At 59.5% G+C, this 26,145-nt stretch overlaps 1 protein-coding gene across 3 annotated transcripts; it reads left to right on the forward strand.

The window, feature by feature from the left end:
• The first annotated feature begins 614 nt into the window (after positions 1-614).
• Positions 615-25,534, forward strand: NR5A1 (nuclear receptor subfamily 5 group A member 1). Of its 3 annotated transcripts, none has more exons than XM_069582506.2 (8): positions 631-921; positions 4,922-5,038; positions 5,169-5,310; positions 7,379-8,004; positions 15,094-15,213; positions 17,026-17,173; positions 23,732-24,020; positions 24,086-25,534. In XM_069582506.2, the coding sequence occupies exons 2-7, from the start codon at positions 4,937-4,939 to the stop codon at positions 23,977-23,979; spliced, it is 1,386 nt and encodes a 461-aa protein (XP_069438607.1). In that variant the 5' UTR covers positions 631-921; positions 4,922-4,936; the 3' UTR covers positions 23,980-24,020; positions 24,086-25,534. The 3 variants fall into 3 exon arrangements, with proteins under 3 accessions (XP_069438606.1, XP_069438607.1, XP_069438605.1); XM_069582504.2 differs by having other exon boundaries at positions 23,732-24,002; positions 24,068-25,534; XM_069582505.2 differs by lacking the exons at positions 23,732-24,020; positions 24,086-25,534 and having other exon boundaries at positions 615-921; positions 16,630-17,113.
• The last annotated feature ends 611 nt before the right edge of the window (positions 25,535-26,145 follow it).

Here is a 26,145-nt window from a genome sequence, read left to right on the forward strand (position 1 = left end):
CTGCCCTGGTCTAGTTACCTGCTTTTCCTACCCTGGAGCCACTGTAACCAACCACCTGGCCCTGCAGGCAGTCTCAGCCCAACCTCAACCCCCCCAGCTGTTGACCGAGAGCATCAGCAGCCTCTGTGGATGGTCACATCCAGAGAAGCCACCATGGACTAAACTGCACACACGAGCGGTGTTCAGTCAGCTCACCTGCTTGCCTTTCATCCCCCTCTTCCTTTCTTCATCTGCTGAAAGAGTAAAAAGACCAGGCCAAAGCAGCAGGGCCACCTGGTCGAGTCATCCGTGACCCTGCCTCCACACCAGCCCGACCTGACTCCCCTCACATGTCTGGGCCAGGCTGGACCCCGCTAGGCCAGGCCCCAGGGAGGTAGCCATTCAAGGGGAGAGAGGCTGGGCTGCAGGCCGGGTGGGGGAGCTGCCCATAAATCAGGCCCCGCTCCCACCCAGTCGCTAACAAGCGGGGCTGCCTACCCGCCTACGTGGGGTCCCTGCCTCTGCGCTGCCACAGCGGCCTGGAACAGCCAGCTGGCCAAGGCCTCCAGAGTGCCTTGGCCTCCGCCCCCATCCGCGGCCCCGAGATAGATAGGAGTATTTTTTTTTTCTTTTAGGAGAAGAAAAAAAAAAATAGACCTAAATGAAGAGAAACACCAACAAAGAAGGAGAGAGGCCTGCAGAGTCACGTGGGGGCAGAGACCAATTGCGCCTCCGGTGGCCCCCCCACCCAGGGCGGGGAGGAGGAGGAGGAGGACGGACGGACAGGGCCAGCCTACTGTCCGCCCGCCGCCCGCCGTGGCGTAAAGAAGTTCCCGTGTGCCCACGGTCACCACCGCCCCACCTGGGCCACTCGAGCTTCCCCTCGGACCCCCAGTGCCCACTGGCCACCCTCATCCAGCGTGCGAGCTCGCCTTCCGCTCCGTAAGTGAGGGCCTGGGCCCAGGCCTCTAATGGCCAGCCTCCCTCCTCAGTGCCTCCCTGCGGCCTGGGCCGGCCACTGCCTGCTCTGCTGAGTGACTAGTGCCCGCTCCTCTGGGCAGGAAAGGGGCCGGGGATCTCCCCAAATCTGCCCTCCTACCATGCTACCCGTTCTTTTCCCTGGCTGGCTGTTGGGAGGAGCTAGGCCTACGGGGACAGGCCCTACGGGGGTCTGTGGGGTGTCCTGCTGTCTCCGGGTGGCCGGGTTGCGTTGGCTCAAGCCTCGTAGCCTGGATGTACGTCCATGGTCCCTGGGTCTGTCTTTGGGTCTCTGCGTCTCCCTGCCTGTGACTCTGTGCTGTCTCTGCGGATGTCTCTGAGTCTCTGTGTGGATTCAGATGTCTGTCTCTAGTATCCATCTGTCAGTCCCGGTTCTGTGGCTGGGCCAGGTCTGAGTTTGCTTCCCTGGGTAGGTGGGTGAGGGGCTGTGATTCCCCATATGTTGAGCTAGAACCTGGGCCTGTGAGGAGTGGGTGCAATGAAGCCTGGAGGGTCAACCCAAGGGCTCCCAGCCGGTGACTGTGGAACCTCTGAGAGAGGGGATCCTAGTGGAAGGGGAAGGAGAGAACTGGCTCAGAGCCCAGGCCCCACCCCACCTGGGTCCCCAGCCCAGACTTGCTTACACTGCCTGACTCCTCCTCAACAAGGTCTAGGAGACCCCCGTGGGCTCCATCCCAGAGGATCTGACTGGGGGTTCCCCAGCCCAGCCCTCCCCCTCAATCCCCTTCCCTCTCTGCTCCTGGTTGCCACTTTCTGAGGGCCCCCCCCTGACTGTTGAGTGGCAGCGGCCCCCATGCCCCAGCTCCTGCAGACACTCTGCTTTCTCAGGAGTTTGGGGTAGCGGGTGGAGAGGTCTGCAATAACGCTCTTTCCTCACTCCTCACCAAGACTGGTCCATGGACTCCCACGGAAACCACAGACTCTCTTCTGTAGGGCCGACCTTTTCCATTTTATATACGGAGAAATTGAGGTTCAGAGAAGCCAAGTGACCTGTCCGAGCTTTCCTCGCAAGTCAGCCGCAGTGCCTGTCCTTCATCAGCTGGGTGAGCGAGACGGGAGGTGGTCTGCATGGGGTCTTGAGGCCTCGGCTCTCAGGACCAAGGCACCTGCTCCAGCTAAAGCCAGAGGCCTCGGGGCAGAGGCCCAGATGAAGCTGACCGCAGCCCAGGGTCTGAGCCTTCAGATTTGAGCCTTTAGGGCGGCCGCGAAGCTGCGAATGCCTGACTGTGGTATTTGTCCGCTTGAAGATCATGCCTTTTTGGCTTCGTTGTTCGTTGTTCTCAACACTCTCTTGGACCCTAGTGCCCCGAGAGGGCAGGGGCAGGATGCGAGCAGGCCCCTTCCTCTCTGGGGTCTCAATTTTTTACATTTGAAAAATGAGAGTGACTGAATAGATGCCCCTCCTCCCCTTAGCTCAGAGCAATGGCTCAGCCCTTCAGCTCGAAGTCCCCAGGACACTTTTGTTCCTAGGGCTGCCGGGCACTCTCTTGCCCTGCTCCCAGCCCAAGTAAGAGCGCAGAACTGGACTGGAGAGGGATTTCTCCTGCCCCTGGGTTCTGTTCTCCCAGCTCTCATCCCATGGTTTTGAGTCCTCACCAGAGCTCAGAAAACTCTCAGGGTGGAATTAGTACGCCTCCCATTTCCAGCCAAGCAAACTGAAGCTCAAGAAGAGTTTGCCCCAGATCTCCCAACTGGATGCTTTCGGCGATTCCGCAGTGCCAGGCATGTGTTTTGCCAACACTACTTCCGTTCATCTGCACGGCCACCCTTAAAGTCCAGTTATCACTCCCACTTTACAGATGAGGAAACTGAGGGCTGCAGAGGGGAGATTTGCTTAAATCTCCGTTGAGGAAATGTACCTGGGTGGGGGTGGGGACTCAGTTTCTAGCCTTGAACCGGTATCTTGGCCACGGTCCCCCTACGTTTGCCCTATTTCCATGCTGCAAAACGGCCAGAGCCCCCAGCGTGGCCCTCACCAAGACTAAGCAGGATTTGCAAATAGGGACTCGCCTCCTTTCACCGCAGGAGGGTGGCCCAAGGCTCCCAGGCGCCCAGCACCTGCTCAGATTCCCGGGCGCCCGGGCTCCGGGGGGCCGGGATGGGGATGAGAGTCCGAGAGAGTGAGAGGAAAGACACGAACCCGTCTCGGTGGCGTTGGAGGGCGCGGGCCGGGCCTCCGCCCCCGAATACCGCAAGAGCCCATATAGAGGGGCCAGCCCCTGGTCCCTGCGCGGCGGGTTCGCACAGCGCGCACTGGCAGTGGAGGGGCCTGGGTCCCAGGTGCGCCTCGGAGCGGCCCTGGAGGCGGCGGGGGCGGGGAGGCGGGGGGGGGAAGCGCCGAGGCCCCGCGCCGCCAGCCCCGAGCCCCCGCCTCCCCGCCCCCGGCCCGAGCGGCCGTCATCGCGGGCGGGCGGCGCTGCGCCCGGGTGCGGCTCATCGCCGGCGGCGGCAGCGCGGCCAGGAGGTGCGGGGCTCGCGGTGGCCGGACGCGGGGCGCTGCTGCTCGCAGGAGCCGCCAGGTGGGCGCCGGGCGGGCTGCAGCCGCCGTCGCGCCCCTTTGCGCTGCCCGGCTCCATCTAGGCTCTGCGCGCTTCCCTCCTGGGGACTTCGACTCTCCGCCCGAGGTCGCTCCCCCGCCTCGGGCTCGGCCTCTCTCTCGGGGCCCGCGGGGTCTCCGTCCGAGATCTCTGCGCCTCGCGCCCGGCTTGCAGCTCCACGCCCGGCGCCCGCTGTCCCCGCTGCGCCCTCCTCGCCGGTCCCTGCCCGACGTCCCCGTCTCGGTGACACGGCCTCGGTCTCGGTGTCGGTGGCTGCCTCCCACGGGCTTTGTCTCTCCTGGCCTGGGGGCCCGGCAGCTCCGCGATTTCGGGCTCTCTGCCCGGGTGCCGTCGTTGTCCGCCTCTCTCAGCTCGAGCGCCTGTCCAGGTCCGACTCTGCCGGGCCACGCCTCTGAGCTCGGGGCCGGGGTCCGACCGCTTTCCGTGCGTCTCCCCGTCCGAGCCCTGGCCGGGCTCCGCCGTCTCTCCAGGTTTTCTCTCAGTGTCTCTGTCTCTCTGCCTGGGTATCTCCCAAGTCTCTCTGGCCTCTCCGGCGTCTTGGTCTGTCTCTCGTCTACCACTGTGTCTCTGGCTTTGCAGCTGTCTCTCCGAGGTTTTCTCTTTGGGCCTCTGTTCCCCAGTGTCTCTGATCTGTCTTTTTCTGCCCTCTGTGTGTGTCTCTGTCCTTCTCTCATCTCTCTGTCTCCACTGCTCTCGGTCTCTACCTCTGTCTCGCTGTCTCTTCACCTTTCTTGTCTCCCTCAGGTTTTCTGACTCTGCGTCAATGCCTCTCTGTCACTCTCGGATTTTCGTTGTCTCCGTTGCCCCCGGGGTACCCTCTCAGTTAAGTAGCCCCGGTCGGTGTCTCTGGCCCTCTTTTCTGCCCATCTCTGGGTCTCCCAGACTCTGCCTCTGTCTCCCTCGTCCCCATCCGATCCCCAGAACGCTTGGGCCCCATTCCACCCGGAGTTCAATGGCATCTCCCGGCGGGCGAGCTCATCGCGTTTTCTCAGAATCCGGGTTTTGTTCTTAAATGAACGAATCCGGATCAAAGCGCATTTAATCTGACAGTCCCAGGTCGGCCGCGGTGGGGGGCCACTCAGGAGGAGCCCCTGGGAGGGTGGGGAGCGGGCGCGGCGGGAGTGCCGGGACAGGGCCAGCAAGGGCCCCGCGCGCACGGGAGCTGCTCCGGACACATGTGCTGCTGTCGGCTGCTCAGGGCGCTCACATAGGGGGCCTGCAACAGGCGTCCTTGACCACCGGCGCTGCGGTGGGGCCCAGGGGCCGGCCCGTTAGCAGGGCGCCGAGGGCCGCGCGGCCGCGGAGCGCAGGACCCACCGCGCCCAGGTCCCCCTGCACCACCAGCGGCCGTCCGGCTCTGCCATGAACCTCTCCTCCCTCCACAGGCGGACGCCGTGGGCATGGACTATTCGTACGACGAGGACCTGGACGAGCTGTGCCCCGTGTGTGGGGACAAGGTGTCCGGCTACCACTACGGGCTGCTCACATGCGAGAGCTGCAAGGTGAGCGGGCAGCTGGGCGGCAGGGTACAGGCGAGAACGGCGGCGGCGGGCGAGCCACGAGCGCGGCTGGGAGGTGCGGGGAAGGGGAGGCCGAGCCTGCCCCTCCTGCGCTGACTCCCCTCTCCCCCAGGGCTTCTTCAAGCGCACGGTGCAGAACAACAAGCACTACACGTGCACCGAGAGCCAGAGCTGCAAGATCGACAAGACGCAGCGCAAGCGCTGCCCCTTCTGCCGCTTCCAGAAGTGCCTGACGGTGGGGATGCGCCTGGAAGGTGCGCGTGCCGCGCCGCATACCCCTGGCCTCCGACGGCGAGGGCGCAGGGGGTGCAGATGGGTGAAGGGCTGAGGGGAGGGTGCCGTAGGTCTTCTGGAAGTTTCTGAGGCCAGGCAGTTAGTCCTTCACGTGAACTTAGGGCCGATCCCTGTGGGGGAGGGGTGAGAACCGATGCCGGTTTGGCTGAAGGGATGCGCACAGGACCAGCCTGGAGTGGGCTTGGGAAGTATCCAAAAGTGAACCCCAGAAAGTGGACCCTCTCCCCAGCCCTTGGGAGCAGAGCCCCACAGAGCTCCTCCCTCTGTGAGTTCTGTAACACCCCCACTGACATCCAACACCAAGCCAGAGCCAAGGTTTTCAGTACCTTTACTGGCTGGGTGACATTGGGCAAGTCCCTTAACCTCTGTGAGCTGCATACTCCCCATCTGAAGTGAAAGTGAAGCTTGCTCAGTCCTGTCCGAGGCTTTGTGACCCCATGGGCTATACAGTTCATGGAATTCTCCAGGCCAGTATACTGGAGTGAGTAGCCTTTCCCTTCTCCAGGGGAACCCAGGTCTCCCGCATTGCAGGGGGATTCTTTACCACAAGGGAAGGGGCTTTTCAGTAGTACCTTCCTCCTTGAGTTAGTGAGAAGATTGTATGAAAAGCTCCTAGCATGGTGCCTGAAATGTAGAAAGCGCTCAGCAGGTTAGCTGGTATTGTTATCCTTACTGATGATATTATCCATCCAGCATCACTGTGCAGCCCTCACTCACCCAGACCACTCATCTCTTCCGTCCATCCAGCCAGAAGGTTCACTCAGTTCGTTCACTCAGCAGGTCCCTAGCCAGGCCCTAGAAAGCTGGGGAGTGGGGACCAAGTGCCCCCAGAGAACCCAGGCCCATCCTTGTCTCCAGGCCCATCCTTGTCTCCCCGCCCACCCCTAACTCTCTGTCCACAGGGGAGGAAAAACGCTCCAGCAGGAAAGACTCACGCTCTTTGAGGGTGGACAGTCATAGGCTTCCACCCCGCTGGCCCCAGCCGGGCTGTGCGCTGAGCAGGCAGCTGTTGGTTAAAGTTTTTAAACAATGTAGAAGGCCCCTGGTGGCTCTGAAAGCTGCCGGGCCCTAAGTCCTGCCACCTAGAGGAAGGGCTCCTGTTGGAAGGGGAATATCCTGTCCTGCCCCCAGAGCCCAGGTCCCCAGCTCCCGGGCTGCAGGGAGTGGAGCAGGGCTGCCCACTGCCATGGCAGGAAGACTGGCCAAGTGGGCCCTGGGACACCCTCCTTGCTGAGCACTGGCCTCTCTCTCCTCTCCTCTCCCTTCTCCTGGAGCTCAGGGTAGGGTCCTGTCTGAGCAGGGGCAGGGGCCACACTTTGGTTGCAGAGATACACCTGTTGGGTCCAGCTGGTGACACATTCTTGGCCAGGCGGAGGGACATCTGGTCAGCAAGGGAGGTCCCTTCCCCCAGCCCTAAACTCAGCTTCAAATTTGAAGGCAGCAGGGGACGCCTGAGTCATTTTGCAACAGGGGTTCACCAGAGTTAGGCAGACAGTCAAGAAGCAGCTGGACCCTGGGAACCCACCTGGGAATGAGGCTGACCAGAGCCCACTTCTCATCACCACCTCCCTGCCCCATTGCTGGGCCCCTGGAAGTTCTCACCCTGGGTATGATAGCACTCAGTGGGAAGAGATGCCAGACATCTGGGTAAGAAGAGGATGCTGCCCGTGAACCCAGAACACTTTGGGTGTTTAGTAAAGTACGAGAGATGGAAAGGCTTTGAGACAGAAGGAATACCACAGGCAGGCTTGGGGACATGCCAAGCAGAGATGCAGAGAGATAGTGAGGTGGAGAGGAAAGAAGACAGGGGCTCGTGAGGGGTAAACAACGTGGCAAGGGGACCAGGCCTTGAATGCCAGGTTAGGGGATCGACTCTTATGAATGCCAGGTTAAGGGGACCAGAGGGGCCATGAGAGGTGCGGAGCTGGGGAGAGGCCCAATCAGATCTGTTTGGGAAAGAGCTGTGAGTGGAGCGGTAGGGAGGGTGGCTGGAGGGGATGAGCCTGCCCCCTCTGCCTCTGCCCACAGCCGTGCGCGCTGACCGAATGCGAGGCGGCCGGAACAAGTTTGGGCCCATGTACAAGCGAGACCGGGCCCTGAAGCAGCAGAAGAAGGCACAGATTCGAGCCAATGGCTTCAAGCTGGAGACAGGCCCCCCGGTGGGGGTGCCCCCGCCGCCCCCTCCCCCACCGGACTACATGCTGCCCCATGGCCTGCATGCCTCTGAGCCCAAGGGCCTGGCCTCCGGTCCACCAGCTGGGCCACTGGGCGACTTTGGGGCCCCAGCGTTGCCTATGGCTGTGCCCAGCACCCACGGGCCACTGGCTGGCTACCTCTACCCTGCCTTCCCTGGCCGCGCCATCAAGTCTGAGTACCCAGAGCCCTATGCCAGCCCCCCACAGGCCGGGCCACCCTATGGCTACCCAGAGCCCTTCTCGGGGGGGCCTGGCGTGCCCGAGCTTATCCTCCAGCTGCTGCAGCTGGAGCCGGATGAGGACCAAGTGCGGGCGCGCATCGTGGGCTGCCTGCAGGAACCGGCCAAAGGCCGTCCCGACCAGCCTGCGCCCTTCAGCCTCCTGTGCAGGATGGCCGACCAGACCTTCATCTCCATCGTGGACTGGGCACGCAGGTGCATGGTCTTCAAGGAGCTGGAGGTGAGTCCCTCCTCCCACCTGGCTGGCCGCTGGATCTCAGCTGCCTAAGTCTCAGTCTTGGCCACCCCTTGGGTGGGACTAGCCTACCCACTGGCTTCAGGCTGTGTCAGGGGACCGGGAGGCCACCCCGGGGAAGCGAGGAGTACTTCTGGTCCAACTCAGCCTGCCCTGCCCCTCTCCCTCCTCCCCACTCACCCCTCCCTCTTTCCCCTTCCCTGTTTCCTGGGTATCTACCTCGCATGGCCTCTGCTGCTTTTATCTCTGCCTCTGCCTCTCTCTGTTGCCTCTCTCCCGGCTGTGCTATCTATCTGTTTCCCTGTCTCTCTAGTCCCTTCACTCTGTGTCTCTTTCTCTCCCAGTCTGCATCTCTCTGGACACTTCTCTTTATCTAGATTCTCCCAAAGGACTAGCTGAGTCCCTGGGAAGCTGTCTCTGGCTGTCCCAGCCCAGCATCAGGAAGAGAGTCCAGGCCCTCCTGTCCTCTCATTTGGAGGCCACCACTCCCCACTAGCCTCAGATGTCATGGAAGGGGTGTTAGTATCTCAGTTTGGGGTGCTTCTCCTTCCTCTCTAAGGCAAAACATCTTACTGTCCCTGCATCTCTCATGCATGGTGGTTGGTGTGCTTGTGCCGAGTTACTCAGTCGTGTCCAACTCTTGCGACCCGTAGACTATAGCCTTGCCAGACTCCTCTGTCCATGGGATTCCCCAGGCAAGAATACTGGAGTGGGCTGCTGATTCCTTCTCCAGGGGATCTTCTCGACCCAGAGTTTGAACCCAGGTCTCCTGCATTGCAGTCAGACTCTTTACCGACTAAGCTACGAGGGAAGCACTATGGCGGCTGGTCCTAGGTGTAAATGTGTGTGTGTGTGTGTGTGTGTGTGTGCAGGGAGAGCTAGGTGCTAGGATAAGTAGGGCGTGGCAGGGCCCACCTCTCATCTTCCAGATGCTCTGGCTGCAGGGTCTTCCATTCCCCTGGATTGGGATACCTGTGGCTAAAACAAGCAGGAAAGCAGCAGGAGAAACTAAGGCCGGACACGGAAGAACATCCCACTCATCCCGCCCAGTGGTTTGAAGCGCTTGAAGGCTGAGAGCTGCCCCTCTAGTGCCCTGGCTCCCTCTGACCAGGGTGTCCTGCCAACCTCAGAGGCCCCCAAGCCTGGCCAGAGCCCATCCTCCCAGGCCCAAACGCGATAGGCCTTCAGTCCAGGCCTGTGGCTGTCTGCTGCTCTCAGGTCTGCCCCCCAAACAGCAGTGCCTGTTGCCCTCCCTGCGGACCCGCTGCAGCCTTGAGCGCATTGTCAGTGCTGACGCCACGCAGGCCTGGGCTTCCTCCAGGGGCATGTGGCCGGATGGGCCGGGGGCACTGCCTGCCGGGGCTGGGCTGGACATGGGGTGGGGGAGGGGTGAGATGAAGGCTGGGCACTGTGAACCCACGAGGCACTGTGGGGCCGGGGATCTGGGTTGCTCTGGGAGTCAAGAGTCGGCAGCGATGCCTTCTGCTTCTACTGTGGAGGGCCTGTGTCGTGGCTGAGGTCTGGGGATGTGCTGCGTGTCTGTTGTGGGGTAGGACTTCTCGTCCATGCCCCCTCTCTAGGCCGACCTCATGGACAGAACAAGAGGCAGGGCCTCAAACAGTCCCATCTGCCTTCTACTCATGCCTGGAGGCCCTGAGTGGGGGATGAGGGTCCCAAGACCCTTGGATTGGTTGCCAGCTTTCCCTCCAAGCCTCCCATGAGCCCCCAGTGCAGAGGGGAGGAGGAACGGAGCCTTTCTGGCCTTCCAGAACCCTGGATCCAGGGGCAGGGCACTTCCTCTGGCCGCCTTCCTGGTCTCTCGGGGGTTTTTCACGCAGGATGGGAAGGGCTTTTGTCCCAGCTTTGCTGAGTGTTTTTTCCTGCTTCTGGCTTCTCTGTGGTCCAAACCTTCCTGCTTCCCCTTCCCAGAGTCTCTGAATCAAGCCCAGGTTACCAACCTCTGTAAAGGAGACTTGCAGATAAGTACTAGCCCAGCCCTTAGAGGGCCTCTCATCAGCCACATGGAACTTCTTTCCCACTGGTCCAATAAGTCCTGGGCTGATGTGTTTGCAGAGCCAGAGCTAGGGAAGCTGACAGGTGGGAGGGGAGCCGAGTGACTCTGTTCTCCCCTTTGACCCTTCATTTCTCACCTCTGAGCAGGACACATCTTAGCAGCCAGCAGAGAGGGTGCTCTGAGAGTGGGGCCGCCCATGGCCTGTGCATGGGGACAGTGAAATGGATGAGACCCGGGGGCTGCAGGCCAGAGGAGGAGACAGACATGCACATAGATAATGCCGACACAGGGCACAGGGTGCCCAGGTCTCTGAGAGCAGAAGAAAAAGGCCAAGGGAGCCCAGTAGGAGAGCAAATGGTTCTATCTTAGAAAGTTAGGAGAGGTTTCTTTGATCTGCCCCTCTCCAGAAAGCAGTCTGAAAAGGTTAAGGGTGTTCCAGGAAATGGGAACAGCATCAGGTCCAGAAATGCAAAAAGGCTTCACGAGTCAGAGAACCCCAGGCAGTACTGTGAGGCAGGGCTGGAGAGGGAGGGAGGGCGGGAAGCAGAGCCTGAACCAGGAGTAGGTCCTTCGGTGGTGGGTGATGGACAGCCAGCCAGGGAAGGCCAGCTCCCATCACAGAGCCGGCGCTCTCCCTAGAGAGACCCACTCAATCCCCTGTGATGCTGATGACGCCTTGCTGCTCAGGGCAAGGTATGAGATCATTGATGAGCTGATATTGGGGGCTTCAGATGCCCTTTTGGGGTTCCCCTCCTCCGTCCTCTTTCCCAGCCTCGATGTCCCTCTGTCTCTGCATGATGTTCCATCTCATGTAATCACGTGTGCTAAATATGATGTGGCCCAGAGATAAGAAGCACAGACTGGAAGCAAGGAGGCCTGTGTGCAGCTTGCAGATTGCCACTCATCTGCTGTGTGCCTTTGGTGACTTTACTCCTCTGGGCCTCAGTTTTCCGTAGCTGTAAAAAGGGGGCAGTGGAAATAATCGACACCTCATAGGATTGTTGGAAGGGCTTAGTGCACAGGAAGTGTTCAGTGAGTCAGGGCTCAGCTCCCTCCCTCACCCCCTGCTGCTGTTCCACTGAATCTAACCTTGCAGGTGGCAGACAGGCCAGGACAGGAAGAAGGAGAAAAGATATATCGTGTCTCTGTTCCTCTGAGCATGCTAGGGCTCTGACAGAAGACAGGGCCCACCTTGCCCTGTGCTTCCGAAGCAGCTTTGTACCTGCAACGTAGCAGAAACTCACCTGTGTGCACTGTTCAGTGGGGGCGGGGTGTAGGCCCAGGCAGGCAGCCTCTCTGGACGGTCCCCCTGAGGGACAGCTGGGAGGATGCAAGATAGCAATCAGGGAGGTAGAGGCGAGGGCCAAGAACGCCTAATGACCCATCTTGACATCAGTGCACCCTTGACGCCCAGCTCCGAGGCCCTCAATCGGCAACGCATTTAACTGCTTAGATATATGGTTTCATTTAAGTGACAGTAACTCTGTCAGTCCTGGGCTGACAAATGACAACCCGCCAACCACTCGGCCGGGACAGCGCCACGGCCAGCCCATGGCTTGTCAGCCACTGGAGAATTACAGAGCCTGCTGGCCTTCGACCGCCAGACCGATCAGACCCCAGGGGACTCCAGAGGGGGGCCTGCTGGGAGGGAGGTCATCTCAGCACCCATAAATACCCGGTCTCTGAGGCAGGCTGCAAAGTGTCAAGGCTTCAGGAAGATTTGTGGCGGACCAGCAGAAGGGGTGGGCGGCTGGTGGGCCCCGCAGACAGGTCTGGCTGATGAAAGACCCCAGGGCTGAGACTGCAAATGTCCTGATTGCCAGGGTGAAGGTAGAGGAAGAACCTTTTGCTTAGGGAGAAGCCCACGGAAGGTGAAGACCAGCCCTCTTTGGTTAAGTGAGCCTCTTTGCCACTTGCTTTCCACGCACTCCAGTACTATTGCCTGGAAAATCCCATGGACTGAGGAGCCTGGTAGGCTACAGTCTGTGGGATCACAAAGAGTCGGACACAACTGAGTGACTTCACTTTTCACTTTCCTATGGAGAGGAACTGGCCCTGTGGTTTTCCTTTTAATGAAAAGGGGAGTGTGTGTGTGTGTATGCGTGCTTTCCTCTGTGTGCCGAATGTTTGGAGTTTGGTATCTTTGTGTGACCATCTAGGCAAAGTGAGAGTGAAGCGTCTGGAAGGCACAACTGCTTAGCTGATGGGTAGGGGAACCCAGGTGAGGGGGGCAGTGTCTCTGGAATAACTCACCTGGGAACCCTCATGATTGACATCACTGTTTTCTGTAACCAAAAGAGGGAGGATTTATTTTTCCCATCTCTCAGAATAAGAAATCAGGGCCGAGTGTGTGGCTAAGTGGGAACCAGAAGGCACAGGGCGCTGAAGCCCAGCCTCCAAGGTGCATCTCTCTGCCTGTGCCCCTTCCACCCCCGTGGCAGGGCTGCCCCCACTCCCGGGGTTCGAGGTCTGGGTACAGAGTCTGCTCCCGGGACTTGGCCAGCCGGGTCACTGTGACCCCTTCTGCTTTCTGCCCAAAGCTCAGCCAGCTTATCTTCTAATTCTCCCCCTTATCTCATGCGCTTCCATCTCCCCACCCCCTGTTCCCTTAATTCAGGCACAAGGGTGTCTGCTCCCGAGAGCCCCAGTGGGTGGGGGTGGTGGTGGGCAGAGCCCATCCCTGCACACCCTCCGTCTCCATCTGGGTTGGCTAAAGCGGGCCAGTGTGACTCCCCGAGCAGGAGGTGAAGGGGAGTGGGAGCCTGGCCGAGGTGCTTGCTGAGCCTTGCCTTCCTCCTTGGAAGGGGTGGGCAGGCTCTCTGGGGGCTGGCCACTTCCTGAGGTGAGATAAGGCGGGGTGCCCCCTGCCTGCTGTGTCTCCTGGCCTCTCCATTCAGAGCTTCTTCTGCCTGAGCCTGGGCTTCCCTTGGCCTGGGTTTTTTTTTTGTTCAGACAGTTATGAGGCTCTAGGGCGGACTTTCTGCCGGGAGAGGAGGGGGAGTGGTGGGTTTTTGACATGGAGGTGAGGGGAGGCAGGAGAATGGGAAGGCAGAGCAGGGTAGAGACAGACCCTTCCTCTTATTCTCAGCCGTGCGGGCTGGGAAGGGCTGGGCAGGCGAGTCCTGGAGGAACCTGTCTGTGTGTCCGGCAGCTTGCTTTGTTCTTTGTCCACTTTTCTCTCCTCCTGTCTGTCTGAGGACTGGCTCCAGGGCCACCCCTAGGAGAAGAGCAGAACAGAGGGGAAGAGGGGCTTCTACCCGCCCCGCCTCTCCGAGCTGTTGGTCAGGTCTGGGCCAGGTCCCCACAGGCCGGCGGCTGCCTGGACGCCTCTGGCCTCCAGGTTGAGGGTGATTCCTCTGGGCTGCCTGTGTATGTCTCGAGGAACACACATTTGTTCATCAAGCAAAACTGACCCCCCTCTTCTGGGGGCCCAGAGATGAGCTGGATACCAATCCTGCCGTTGCAGACCCCACAGGTTATCAGGGGAGATATGAAGAAGAGACATGAATAGTACCATCAGACGTTGTAGCTGCCAAGTCGGGAGGAGGGGGAGGCTTTCTGGGGGCGGTAGTGAACATGCCCTGAACTCTGGGGTGGCAAGGGTGGGGCTTCCTCCATACCTAGAGGTTAAAAGCACAAATGAACCAGAAAGAGCTGTGTGACCTCGGGTAAGTTAGTTGATCTCTCTGAGCTCAGTGTCCTTTCTCCTTGGTGTCCGATTCTTTGTGACCCCATGGACTGTAGCCCTCCAGGCTTCTCTATACATGAAATTCTCCAGGCTAGAATACTGGAGTGGGTAGCCATTCCCTTCCCCCAGGGGATCTTCCCGACCCAGGGATTAAACCCAGGTCTCCCGTATTGTGGGCGTTATTACCATCTGAACCACCAGCGAATCCCGCTTTTTTCTGTAGACTGGGGATAACAGCAGCACCTACCACAAACACTTGCGGAGCTGTAACAACATGACTACATGTTGTAGTTTGCATTCACTGCAGGGCATGGCCCAGGAAGGTGCCCGGGGAGTGCCTACTGGGTAGACGGTGGCTGGTCCATGAGCCACAGATGCTGAGAAGGACTGGAGTCTGCCCTGTGTGCTCCCAGGATGACACACTGCACCCAGGACCGTTCTGAACACCCAGAAGGGTTCAATTGTCACTACTGTGAGCTGTGGGCCGAGAATGCCGGCCATGGCCCTGGCCTGGCTCTGTTTCTCTCTGATTCCTGGAGAGTCCCTTGCCCTCTCTGAGTGGCAGATTCTTCATCTGGTAATAGTTTAGGCTGGGGGTGCCCCGAGGCCCCTTCTGGCTCTGGCATCCCATGGTCCTGAGTCCCACTTGTCACTGTCAGGCTAGAGTGTGGCGATCACCATGCTGGAAGACTGTCCCTGCCCTCACACTGAGTGCCCCCGAGGACAGCCTAGGGACTAGAATCAACCCTGTGCACCCTTCTGTTCCTCCTTCCGATGTAGGCCCTTGCCAGCCACCTGCTCATTCCCTGGGCGGCAGGCAGGCTTGAGCTTAAAGGTTCCGCACAAGACCCAGGGGAAGCCCTCTGATAGGGCTCCTTTTGGAGCGATTGAGGCTGCTAGAGATGTGACCACAAGCCAAATGGGCACAATGAAAAATTAACACTAATTTCCCCTTGCATTTGAAGGAATCCTTCACAAATCGTTTCGGTGGACATTATTCGCTAACATTTACTGAGGGCTTAATATGTGCTGGACCACCTTCTAATACTTTGCCCACTTTCCAGATGAGAAAACCGAGGCCCACAGAGGTGACAGAATTTGCTTAAGGTCATACAGCTTGTAAGAGGCAGAGCCATGGTCTGCAGCCAGGCCCAGCTAAGTCTAGCGGGCCTCCACTGGACCCTCTTATTATTTTGCCAGACCTGTACCTTACTTTGATGAGGAAGACAGATGGGCAGCCTGGACACAGAGGCTGGGCAACTTGCCCGGGTCACGTGCGCCGTTGAGCGTCTGAACGGGGGGAGGGGGAGGGGAGGGTGCTCAGCAGGACGGGACCCCGGGCCCCGGACCCCAGTGTGCCTCTTCCTCGCAGGTGGCCGACCAGATGACACTGCTGCAGAACTGCTGGAGTGAGCTGCTGGTGTTTGACCACATCTACCGTCAGATTCAGCATGGCAAGGAGAGCAGCATCCTGCTGGTCACCGGACAGGAGGTGACCAGACCCTACTGTGCCCCCCGCCCAACCCCCACCAACCTTGCCCTTCCAGAATTCTGGGCCCAGAAGAGATCCCAGGCCTCTTCAGGGCTGGCCCTAGACACCGCTGAATATCAGCCCTTTTTCCCCAGCTTCGCAGGATGCCCACCAGCCTGACCTCCCTCTGACCAGCCCTAGCTTTGACCTGGAGAGGAGCCAGCCCCTGGGAGCCCTGTTCTTGGGGAGCAGCTCAGAGCTGCGGGGAGGGTCTGGAAGGCTCTGGGAGGAGGTGGTGGTGGCACTGAGTAGTGAGAGAGTGAATAAGGGCTGGGGCTGGTGGGACAGTCCCCACCTCCACACATGCAGAGGAGATGGCGTGAGCCAAGCTCAGAGAGGCAGGTTAGGACTGTGGAGCTTCGGGGGCTGCTGGGAGGAGGGTCTGGAGGGGAGGCGCCCTGTGGGGCTGAGATGAGGTACGAGATAAAGCTGGAGGGCTGGCTAGGGGCTTGCAGGTTCTAAATCCTGAATGGATGGATGGATGGGCAAAGGGGTCTGGGCCCCAAAGAGCTCAGAGTCAGAATTTGGGCACTCATAGAGTGGGAAAAGTACGGACCCCAGGATGGGAGACATAGTGGGATTGGGTTGTCTCCTGAAATCAAACAGGGAGCATCAGAAGAGTCTTAAGTGGGGAAGTTCACAGCCAGGTTGTATTTGAGGAAATGGCAGGATGGGTGGTGAAGAGGAAACAAAGGTAGTCACCCACTGCTCAGAACACTTGGGACCTGGGAGGGCACGATTCGAAGGGGGGCTGAAACAGGGTGGAGGGAAAATGGAGGGAAGGAGAAGGAAGGAAAGGGAGGCTGATGCCCAGGGTCTAACCTATGGAGGGAGCATCACTCCTGGTGTGTGTGGGGGGCGTGGATACAAGAGGGGGAGTGGGTTTCAGAGGTGCTTGGAGTGGGGGTGGGGTGGAGATCGGAGACTACGGCCCTGCTCCCCACCCCCTACCTCCACCCCAAACCCTTTGTCTTCATCCTCTGTCCTCACCTGAGTGCCTCAGGCCATCCACGGCCAGCAGAAAGCTGGTCGTAAGGGGGTAAATTTGAAGCCACCCGTGAGTGCACGTGAAGTGAGTGCGAGGCAGGAGCGTTGGCCCCTGCCAACAGGTGGGTGTTCGGCTCTGAGGCCATGGGACCGTGTGTGCGCCCTGCACCTGTATTTTATTGTGCAGATATCTCCACACACATAAGTGGGGGGATGTTGAGACCTGCCCGTCACCATGTCAGTGGGAACGTATACACGGACGTGTGGACGTGTGCGTGTTACCCTGTGATGCGACCATAAGAGGGGGGGTGTGTGTGTGTTCACGCCCCGTGAGTGTGTCCCTGCACGTGTGTGAACGCGAGCTGAGGTGTGGCCACGTCCCCCGTCCAGGTGTCCCCGTGCGGCCCCGGGGCAGTCATGGGGCCGCATCCACGTGTTCCCGGGCAGAGCTGCCCTGCCCTCGCCCCACACCCAGCACAAGGTGGCACTCCCTGCGCCGCGGGAGCGAGTGGTGCTGCACCGCAGGAGCCGGCGGCCGCTGTTTGCGCGTGAAGGACCCTTCAGCTCTCCCTCTGCACCCATCTGCCTGATGTCGGCTCTGCTGCGTGGGGTGGGGGGGCTTGGCTCCATGCAGGGAGCAGAGCTGGGGGGGGGGGCGGGGACTTGAGGAGAGGCCTTCCCACCCGGCTCCGCCCCTAGGCGGGGCACCCCTGACCCCGGCCTCCGACCAGTGCCTGCCCTGCACGCCCGCCCCTCGCGGCGCTGACCCTGCCCTGTGCCGCCCAGGTGGAACTGACCACGGTGGCCGCCCAGGCGGGCTCCCTGCTGCACAGCCTGGTGCTCCGGGCGCAGGAGTTGGTGCTGCAGCTGCACGCGCTGCAGCTGGATCGCCAGGAGTTCGTCTGCCTCAAGTTCCTCATTCTCTTCAGCCTCGGTGAGTGGGCTGGGCGAGGCCTGGCCTGGGGGTCAGGTGGATGGCAGGTGGTGGGGCGGAGGTGCGGCTGGCAAAGAGACCCCAAGGTGGGGCGGTTCCCTGATGGGTGTCCTGGGAGAGGCCAGGACCCCTCCCTTCGTGAAGAAAGCTCTGAGGGGACGTGGTCCAGGGCCTGCTTCCTCTCTGGGCCTGAGTTTCTCTGTGTAGGAGGACAGAGGGCCAGGATGAGGTCTAAGACTTGCCCTTTATGGGATAAGGACGTCCCCTGAGAATTTGGTAAATTCTTGGCTGAAAGCCTTAGGGAAGTGCCCAGGCCACCCCTAGAAAATGCCCGTGTGATTTCAAGAGCTTCTGATCCATGGTTCCCATCCTGAGGTTCCCTGCTTTTCCTAATTCCCTGCTCCAGGGGTGTCTTTGAGGCCCAGACCCCTTTGCCCATTCATTCATTCAACCCAAATCCTTGTCTTCAAGGGAAGCCGAGACAACAAGCATAATATGATTAGTAAACTATACAAATTAGTGAAATGACTAGTAAAATGTGTCACCTGGAAGACTGTGGTAAGTGCCAAGGAGGAAAAAAAAAGCCGGGCAGGGGCGGAGGGCAGTCCAGGCCACCTGTTCTTCCAGCTCCACAAGTGTCTGGTGTCTGCCTCCTTGTGCCCTTCTGATCCTGGCCCAGCCTGTGCCACTCACGTCTCCACCCTGCTTCTGGGTTCTCATCAAGTCAGCCTCCCTCTGTCCTCCTTCATCCAGCAAGCTATGTCCAGTGCCCTCCTTGTGCCGAGAAATGCTGTGCCCCGCTCTCAGGCAGCTCCCAGTCTGGGAGAGGCCTTTGCACAGCACCATCAGGGCTGAGACAAAGAGATGGGGAATCCGGAATGGGGAGCAAGGGATCTGCTTGGAAGGCTTCCTGGAAGGGGACATCTGAACAGGGAATTGGAGGATGAGTGGAGTTTGCTAGGGGAATACATCTTTTAGCAGAGGTATAGATGGGATGAAAGGTTGGAAGAGAGGGCAGTGAATGCCTTGTCACCTGGAGAGAGGGCAGGATGGAGATGTTGTCTTTGTGGGAAATGACATCATAGTCACAGTCTGGCAAGTGTGTGCCTGCCCAAGAGTCCGGGCAGCTGGGGAAGCAGAGGGTAAGATAATGGCTGGGAGTAGGGTGATTAGTGGAGTATTGACTGGGGGAAGCCCTGTGCTCAGGCTGTGGTCATGGGCCTGGGTTCCTAGGCTGGACTCTGGCACAACAGGTTGGTAGCTGGAGGAGGCTTGTCTGCAGGGCTATAGAGCTTGGTAGGAGACAACCATGGCAGAGGGTGGGGGCAGGATCTTTCCTCTAACAGTGCAAGCTAGGGAAGGAAGTGAATGCATGAACAAGTCTCTCTCCATCTTTATCTCACACTGTGCCTTGTCTTTGGGGGGAGTGACCTGGGTCATGACAGTGACCCTCCGGGTGGGGGGCCAGAATGTTGGGGCTGTGAGGGGAGAAGGCCTATGACCCAGGCTTTTCTGAGCTCCTGGGCGCACAGTGAGAGGAAGCCAGGGGAGTTACAGAGGCTGCTGACTGACAGGTTCAGGGTTAGGAGAGGAGTCTGAGCAGTCCAGCGTGAGCAGGACGGGCCCAAGAGGAGAGACCAGCGACAGTTGGGATACTGGGGAAATCTGCCTGGAGGAGGGCCCTCTGCGCTGGGCCTTGCTGTACGAGCAGGAGTATTCTGGGAGAAACAAAGCAAGCAGCAGCAAGGGCATTCCAGACTGAAGGAGTAGCTGGTGCAGAGGGATGGGGAGAATCCTAACAGCTCGGTTGTAGCTGTGGGGCAGGGAGAGGGTGAAGAGGAGGCTGGAGAGGTGGGCAGGGGCCAAGCTGGGCAAGGCCTTGAAGGCCAGGCCAGTACCTTGAAGCTTCCCTTGGGAAGGATCTGCAGCAGGGAGAATCATGATCTAGTTTGCATTTTGGAAAGGTCCTTCTGACTGCAGCATGGGAAAAGGATGCCTGTGGCAGCCCAGAACCCTGCCAGAGGTTAGACATGGGGCTAGGAGAAGCAGATACAATCTGGGCAAGATGAGGGGCATGATTTGCCCTGAGTCTGGAAGGTGGGAGGGGGTTACTCCCAGGATCCCACCCAGACCGCCAGACCGGGGTCCCCAAGGGAACTGGGGCCCAAGAGAGGGGTGGCCACTTGCCCATCGCCCTTCAGCTGGCGTACTGAGCATCACCCCAGGACAGTGCCTCCCTGAGCTGCTCAGCTTGAACCCGTGTGATGACTGTCCCCCCACCCCGGCCACCCCGCCCTCCCACCCTGCCCCTCCACCCAGCTGCCCCTTCTCGCCTGCCTCCACAGAAGGGTGCCATTTGGTGTCTAAATAGCCGGCTCAGGCAGGCGCGAAGGCAGGTAAGGAGGTTTAATTAAAATTAGTGCCTCTCTCCTGGCAATCACGGTGTTTATGAAGATGGGCCCGGCTGGCATTGTTCTGCAGAGGACTTAATCGAAGCTTAATGGATTGACCTAACATTCGATTTCCTGACTTGCATTGAGGCGGCGGCAGCAGCATTCCCTTAAGCGTTTGCAATTTACCCACTGCTCGCGCCAACAAAAGGCGGCCTGAATAGCAGCCCCACTCGAGGGGCCATTGTGCGCGGGGGCGCCTGCCTGAGTCACCGCTATTGGGACAACATTCTTTATGCCTTGCTGGAATGAAAGGATTATTCAAATATTCAATTAAACCGTGAAAAGGGGGCTTTTCTGAGAACCTGGGGGCCCCCGGCTCCGCGGAGCTAGCGGGCTGCTCTCGGAGGTGGGGGTGATATCTCCCAGCTCCCCCACCCACCCACCCACCCCAGGACTGCTGAGCAGGCCCATCTCCAACCTTTAGCGGCTCAGGGCCCATAGCTGGACAGCAGATGAGGTCCAGCTCTTGGGTGCCCTGAGACGCAGAGTTGAATTTGCCCCCATTGTGCAGATGATGGGAGACTGAGGCTCAGACTGGGGAAGAGACTTGCCCCCGGTCACCCAGCTGGTGAGCTGGGATTTGAGTTCCCGACACGGCGGGAACACCTTCAGGTTTCTGTGATTCCTGCGTCTAAGGGAGGAAGGGTGTGTTGTCCCAGGGGATGCAGGCTCTGTCACATGGTCATCCCAGAGAATCTTCACAGCAGTCCCTTTAGAGGGCGGCTGGGCAGAGGGGCATGACTTGATCATGCTCCCCTCCAAGGGGGAGTCCAGAAGTCTCCCTGGGGAAACCAAGGACCCCAGGCTGGGTGGTCCTTGGACCGGACTCCTGAGTTGGATGGAACATGAGGGCATCATGTCATCTAATCCCCCAGGAACCTGTGTCCAGGCCCAACCCTGCCCCTGCTTACCCATAGTGCTTTGGAGCCAGGGAGATCTGGGTTCGAGTCCTGGCTCTGCTATCAACTGTGTGCTCCAGGCACGCTCATACCCTTTCCTGCCTGCCTTCCTGTCTGTAGCTGGGAAAACGACTTTCCTGTCTTGCACTGTGGTGGCTGGGGCTCAATTAGTGGCCGTGCCTCCCTCCCCCAGCCCTGCAGTCCACCTCGGGGGGCAGTGGGTGTCTCCAGCCCACTGAGAGCTGCCAGCAGGGGTGTGTCCCTGAAAGCTGTCCTTGTCTGCAGCTCCCCACCTGTGCTCCGCCCTGTTGTCCCTGTCACACTGCTGCTGGGAACAGTAAATCCTGGTAAAGCCGGGGCTCCAGTCCTCCCAGCCCCCTCCCACTCCTGCCTCTACTACAGCATCTTGGCTGGTCCTTCCCGCACCCTCCCCTGTTTCCTCTGGGCCCCTTGCCTTCTGTGTGGCCTTGAGCTGGTCCCTACCCTTCTCTGGACCCCCAGCCTCCTATTGTAAATTGTCAGAAGACAAACTGGAGAATTGCCCAGCCCAGCGGATGGTAGGGATTGAAGGTAGATGGGGTTGGAAAGAGATTGGGAAGTGGATGGGACTGGTAGGCACCTCTTGCCCCCAGGGAGGCTAGTTAGGTGGGGAGACTTCCCATGACCTTTGAGTGAGTCTGGAGAGGACCAGGCTAGGGAACAGTTATGTACAGTTGGACAGGTTGTTTAACTGAACAAGGGCACCTAGACAGGGGAAAGGTAGAGCCTGAAACCCAGCCTGCATGCCCCTCACCAAGCTGTCTTTCTGTGGGTACGGGGAACCTTCTGTATAACTGGCACAAAGGTGCCTTATGGGCTAATGGTAATTCTGGGGAGGCCAGGAAGAACATGACCCTGGCTCACTTAGTGTATGAAGAGAGGGGAATATCATGGGGGAAAGATCGGAGCGGGGGAGTGCCCAGATCCTGCCATACGCCCGAGGTCCAGCTCAGATTTCCCTAAATCCGACTTTGGACAACACAGGCCTCGACGGGCACGCTGGGGGCGGCTGGGGATCAGGGTTGCCAGGAGCATCCAGCCCTCCTGGCGCAGCGGGTGTTAAGAGGGATTAGAAGGGCCAAGGGCTGCGCATGCTGGGCTCCAGACTCCCCTGCAGCGGCAGGGCTGTGAGCGGTGGGAGCCGCGGGGAAGTGGATGGACGACTGTTTTCTGAAACACAGGCCACCGCATCCCAGGCCAGATGGGGCTAGGAGTCAGGGATGCAGACAGGGTCTGTGGGTTCCTGCTGACCGGTAGCCCCTAGGCAGGGCACCAGCTGAAGATGCTGCCCAGGAGCTGAGGGGGGCTCCTGTGACAGGAAACTGGCCCTCTGTGGGCACCCTGGGGGCCAGGAGCCTGTGCAGCTTCCCCTGCCTCCTGGTGGGCGTGGCCCCTTCCATAGAGGACGAAGGCCTTCAGGTCAGGAGAGGATAGGGCGCGGGCCACCAGTTCTAAGCAGTGGGGCTGGGATTTCAACCACCATCCATTTCACACTGGAGACACTCAATTTTTGTCTCCTCACTGGGCCTCTGGGCAGAGGATGCACTGACCACACTCCTTTGTCCCTGGTCCACACAGAGCTACCCAGCCACCCGCCGCTCCCTCCCATCGGCAAGTGTCCCTTTATGTTTTGTCCCTGTTCTTGCACAATGTCCGTGTTTTCTGTGCGAGCATTTTTTATTGCTTTGGTTTTTGTTGTTGTTTTCGGTTGCACTGGGCGGCATGTGGGCTCTTAGTTCCCCAACCAGGGATCGAACTCATGCCTCTCTGTTGGTAGCTCAGAGTCTTAACCACTGGGCCACCGGGGAAGTCCTTTGCGAGCATTTTTAAGTTATGTAGATGGCGTTTGGGCTTCCCCCGTGGCTCAGCAGTAAAGAGTCCACCTGCTAATGCAGGAGACACGGGTTGGACCCCTAGGTCAGGAAGATCCCTTGGAAAGGGAAATGGCAACCCACTCCAGTATTCTTGCCTGGAAAAATCCCGTGGACAGAGGAGCCTGGCGGAATACAGTCCATGGGGTCACAAAAGAATCAGACACGACTTAGCGACTAAACAACAGCAAAGATGGTGTTCCCTTATAGATCTCATTCTGAATCTCCCTTTTTTGTTTTTATTCTGTTTCCCCTCCACCCCCCTCAGCCCCAGGCTTTTAAGGGTTTGTCCATTTGCTCACCGCTGTGTCTACCCCATTACTTCTGTCTACTGCACAGGACTCCTGGGGGTGTAGCCCCCGCCCGGCCATCCAGGCCACCTCCCCATCACTGTAAACACTGTTGCGGTGAGCATCCAAGGGCCCCTCCCCATGGCCCCTTGAGAGAATTTCCTTGGGGTGCTGGAGCCTCTTGATTGGCCAGAAGGTGGATCAAAAGTGTGCCTGCCACTGTCTGGAACAGTGGATGGGACCCCTCCACTCACAGCTCGCCTCTCAGGATGGTGCTGATGGACGACAGTGATGATGGTGGTGGGATGCTGATGCGGATGGTCACTCCCTGGAGACAACGGCAACAGCATGGTTTTGACCTTGGGGCATGGTGTTGGCCGTGGACATGGGGGGAGGAGGAGTAACAGTGACAGTAACCCGGGGAGCCTCGGGAAAGTGCGGGACGCTCGTTCCTCTGAGCCCTCTCTGGGTGTCGGCTCCCTGGACTCTCACAACCATCTTGTGAAGGAGAGGCTATTGTTGCTCCGCTTTGCTAGTGAAGAAATCGAGAGGTTCAAAAACAGGTCCGAGGATGTACCAGGGGAGGTTGGCAATGGTCCCGGTGGGCGCGATGACAGTGGCGGCAGCGGTGGTGACAGGTGCTTGTGGCTGGGTGGCCGGCGGTGGCCTAGCGTGTGACAACCACAGGGGTGTCAGCGGCAGTGACTGCTGCCGGTGGTGGCGTTCAACCAAGGTGTCGATGGTGACGGCAACCCTGGTGGTGGCAGGAACGACCGTGGTTTGGTAGTTGACGGCGGCAGGGACCACCTGCGTGAAAACCAGGGATGCTGGTGCCGGTGTCCGCCAACCGCGGGCATGGCGCCGTGGCGGCGATGGGGAGACTGTGGTTTGCGGTTGATGGTGGCAGTGCCCACGTCTCTGGTGATCGCAGGGACGTTGGTGTGGGTGAAGCCAGCGGCGGGGTCGGTGATGTGACGGGACTGGTGACCGGCCCCTCCCTCTGCAGATGTGAAGTTCCTGAACAATCACAGCCTGGTGAAGGAAGCTCAGGAGAAGGCCAACGCTGCCCTGCTCGACTACACCCTGTGCCACTACCCGCACTGCGGGGACAAGTTCCAGCAGCTGCTGCTGTGCCTGGTGGAGGTGCGGGCGCTGAGCATGCAGGCCAAGGAGTACCTGTACCACAAACACCTGGGCAACGAGATGCCCCGAAACAACCTGCTCATCGAGATGCTGCAGGCCAAGCAGACTTGAGCCCAGGCCAGCGCGGGGGCGGGGCCGGGCCGGGGCCAGGGGCGGGGCCGGGCCAGCGCGGGGGAGGGGCCGGGCCAGCGCGGGGGAGGGGCCGGGCCGGGGCCAGGGGCTGGGCGCTGCGCCCCGCGGCCTCCAGGTGGTTTACTTTTATTACGCTGGCCCAGGACCCCACCACGTAGGCCGCTGCCCCTCAGCTCTCGGAAGCCCCGTGTTTGGGGTGGGCGAGGGTGAGCAGGGCCTGGCTGAGGGCAGGTGGTCCCCATTCACCGCTGGCACTGGCCTGCCACTCAGAGTGCCCCAAGGAGGTGGCTGCTGGCCACTCCTTCCCTCCCCCTGCTCCCAGCTGTCTGTCCTGGAGTCTGGATCCCAGACCCAGGGAGGAGGTTCGGATTCCCTGGTGGGCCTCAACGTCCCTTGAGTCAGAGGTCATCCCTTCGTCCTCTCCTGGGAGCAGAGGCAGAGAGAGGTGGAGTGGACATCAGTGGGCGGGAGAGGAGTGGGTCTCCAGACCCCCTCCTGGAGACCAGGAGGGAAGCCCTCTGTTTTGTAAACTAAGGAGAACAGAGTTTGCAAACTTAGGCAAGGGACTGTTGGGCCCTGAAGGACACTGGGAGACTGGTTAGGACAAAAAGACCTCCTCCCTAAACCCTCTGCCCCAACTGACGTCTGCAGGGGAGAACTTTGACACGTTGTTATCTGAAAAGCATTTTGCTACAATCATCTTTCTAACCCTCTCCCGCCAGAGAAGTTTGGTTTGGCACAATCGGCATTCTAGCCCTGTTCACAGTTGGCCCTCCTGGCTGGTATTTATCTGCAAGGCTGTAGTCAAGAAGTTTGTTTTGTTTTGTTATTTGATTTTAATTTAGATGCTCCTTGAAAGGTATGTATGTGGAGGGGCAGGGGACAGATCTGAGGTCTGAGACTGGGGGTACTAGCACCAAGGACAGCCCATGGTTTCTCTCCAGACACCCTCATACCAAGTACCCCAGGGGTGGTGCTGGGTCATTATTCCTGAGCCCCCACTCCAATCCAGAGAAGAGACTGTCCCTCTACCTCACTAGGTGGACAGCAACATGGCCTGTGGGGAGCTCAGAGTCTCTGTGGGTGGGAATCAGGGTGATCTTGGGGGGAGAGTGTATGGGGCTTCAGATCAGGGACATTGCTAATGAACCATCTTTCACTGGCCCCATCCCATTGGGTTCCTTGCTGCACACCTTTGAAGCTGGACCTCAACTCCTCTCCTACAACCCGAAAGACCCTCTCCAGGGCCAGGCACCAGGGAGAGGCCTCGGTGTCCTCTGTCTCCAGGCCGGGCGTCCATGGTCTGTCCTGCTTTCACGATGCTGTTGCAGCTTGTGCTGAGCTTGCCCAGTTGCAGATCGCTGGGCATCCCTGCCCCTGCCTTCCAGCACCCTGTCTCAGTTGCCGCCCCTCTCTTCCGAAACATGTGCCCCTGGCCAGGCTGGCGATCCCCCAGCCCCCAAATGAGAAGTGCCCTTAAGAACCCCTCAACCCTTGCAGCCCTGGAATAAATTTTGCAATTAGTTTCCAGCTACTTTTGCCTACTTACATTCTGGGGCCAAAGCAGAGCCTCCCAAATAGGCTTGGGTTATTTAGGGCAGGGCCATGCTCCAAATGGGATGAAGATGATACCCAGGTAACCTTTGGTTCAAAACCTGGGGGAGGCAAGATGGGGTTTAGGGGGCTGCGGAGGGGGATACAGGCACTACTGGGGCCCCACCTCATCCCTGGGTCCCTGCTAACCCTGGGAGACCTGGGAGAGGCTTGGGCTTTCCAGAGCCTCAGCCTCAGTTCCACCCTGGTGTGCATCTCAGCTGCCATCCTGGGCAGGATGGAACAGTCATTTAGTGAGCATCCACTGAGTGCCACCCGTCATTTCACTGTTCCTCCAGGAGCCCCGGGAGGCAGGGGTTATAATCCAGAAGAGGGCAAGGGATTTTAGCCGGCCACCTGCTGGGGCCCACCTGCCTTCAGGGCGCTGGCCCTTTCTGTCTGCCAGCGGCCGCCCACAGGCCCTGGGCCTGGCCCCTCTCACTGATTCCCCGACTCCCCCCAACCCAAGCCACCTGGTGGCAACAGTGAGCAAGGCCCCCCTCCGAGGACTGCTTCCTCCGGTCTGCTCCAAGCGCCCTTCCAGGACTTCAT

This window comes from Ovis canadensis, chromosome 3 (assembly GCF_042477335.2).
Source record: "Ovis canadensis isolate MfBH-ARS-UI-01 breed Bighorn chromosome 3, ARS-UI_OviCan_v2, whole genome shotgun sequence".
Lineage (NCBI taxonomy): Eukaryota > Metazoa > Chordata > Mammalia > Artiodactyla > Bovidae > Ovis > Ovis canadensis.

What these genes read in the sequence shown, in the direction of transcription:
- NR5A1 (XM_069582506.2), top strand. Translation starts at nt 4,937, where the DNA reads ATGGACTATTCGTACGACGAGGACCTGGACGAGCTGTGCCCCGTGTGT. An exon ending in GGTGGGGATGCGCCTGGAAG is followed by an intron (nt 5,311 to 7,378) that starts GTGCGCGTGCCG and finishes CTCTGCCCACAG; the next exon opens with CCGTGCGCGCTGACCGAATG. An exon ending in CCTCATTCTCTTCAGCCTCG is followed by an intron (nt 17,174 to 23,731) that starts GTGAGTGGGCTG and finishes CTCCCTCTGCAG; the next exon opens with ATGTGAAGTTCCTGAACAAT.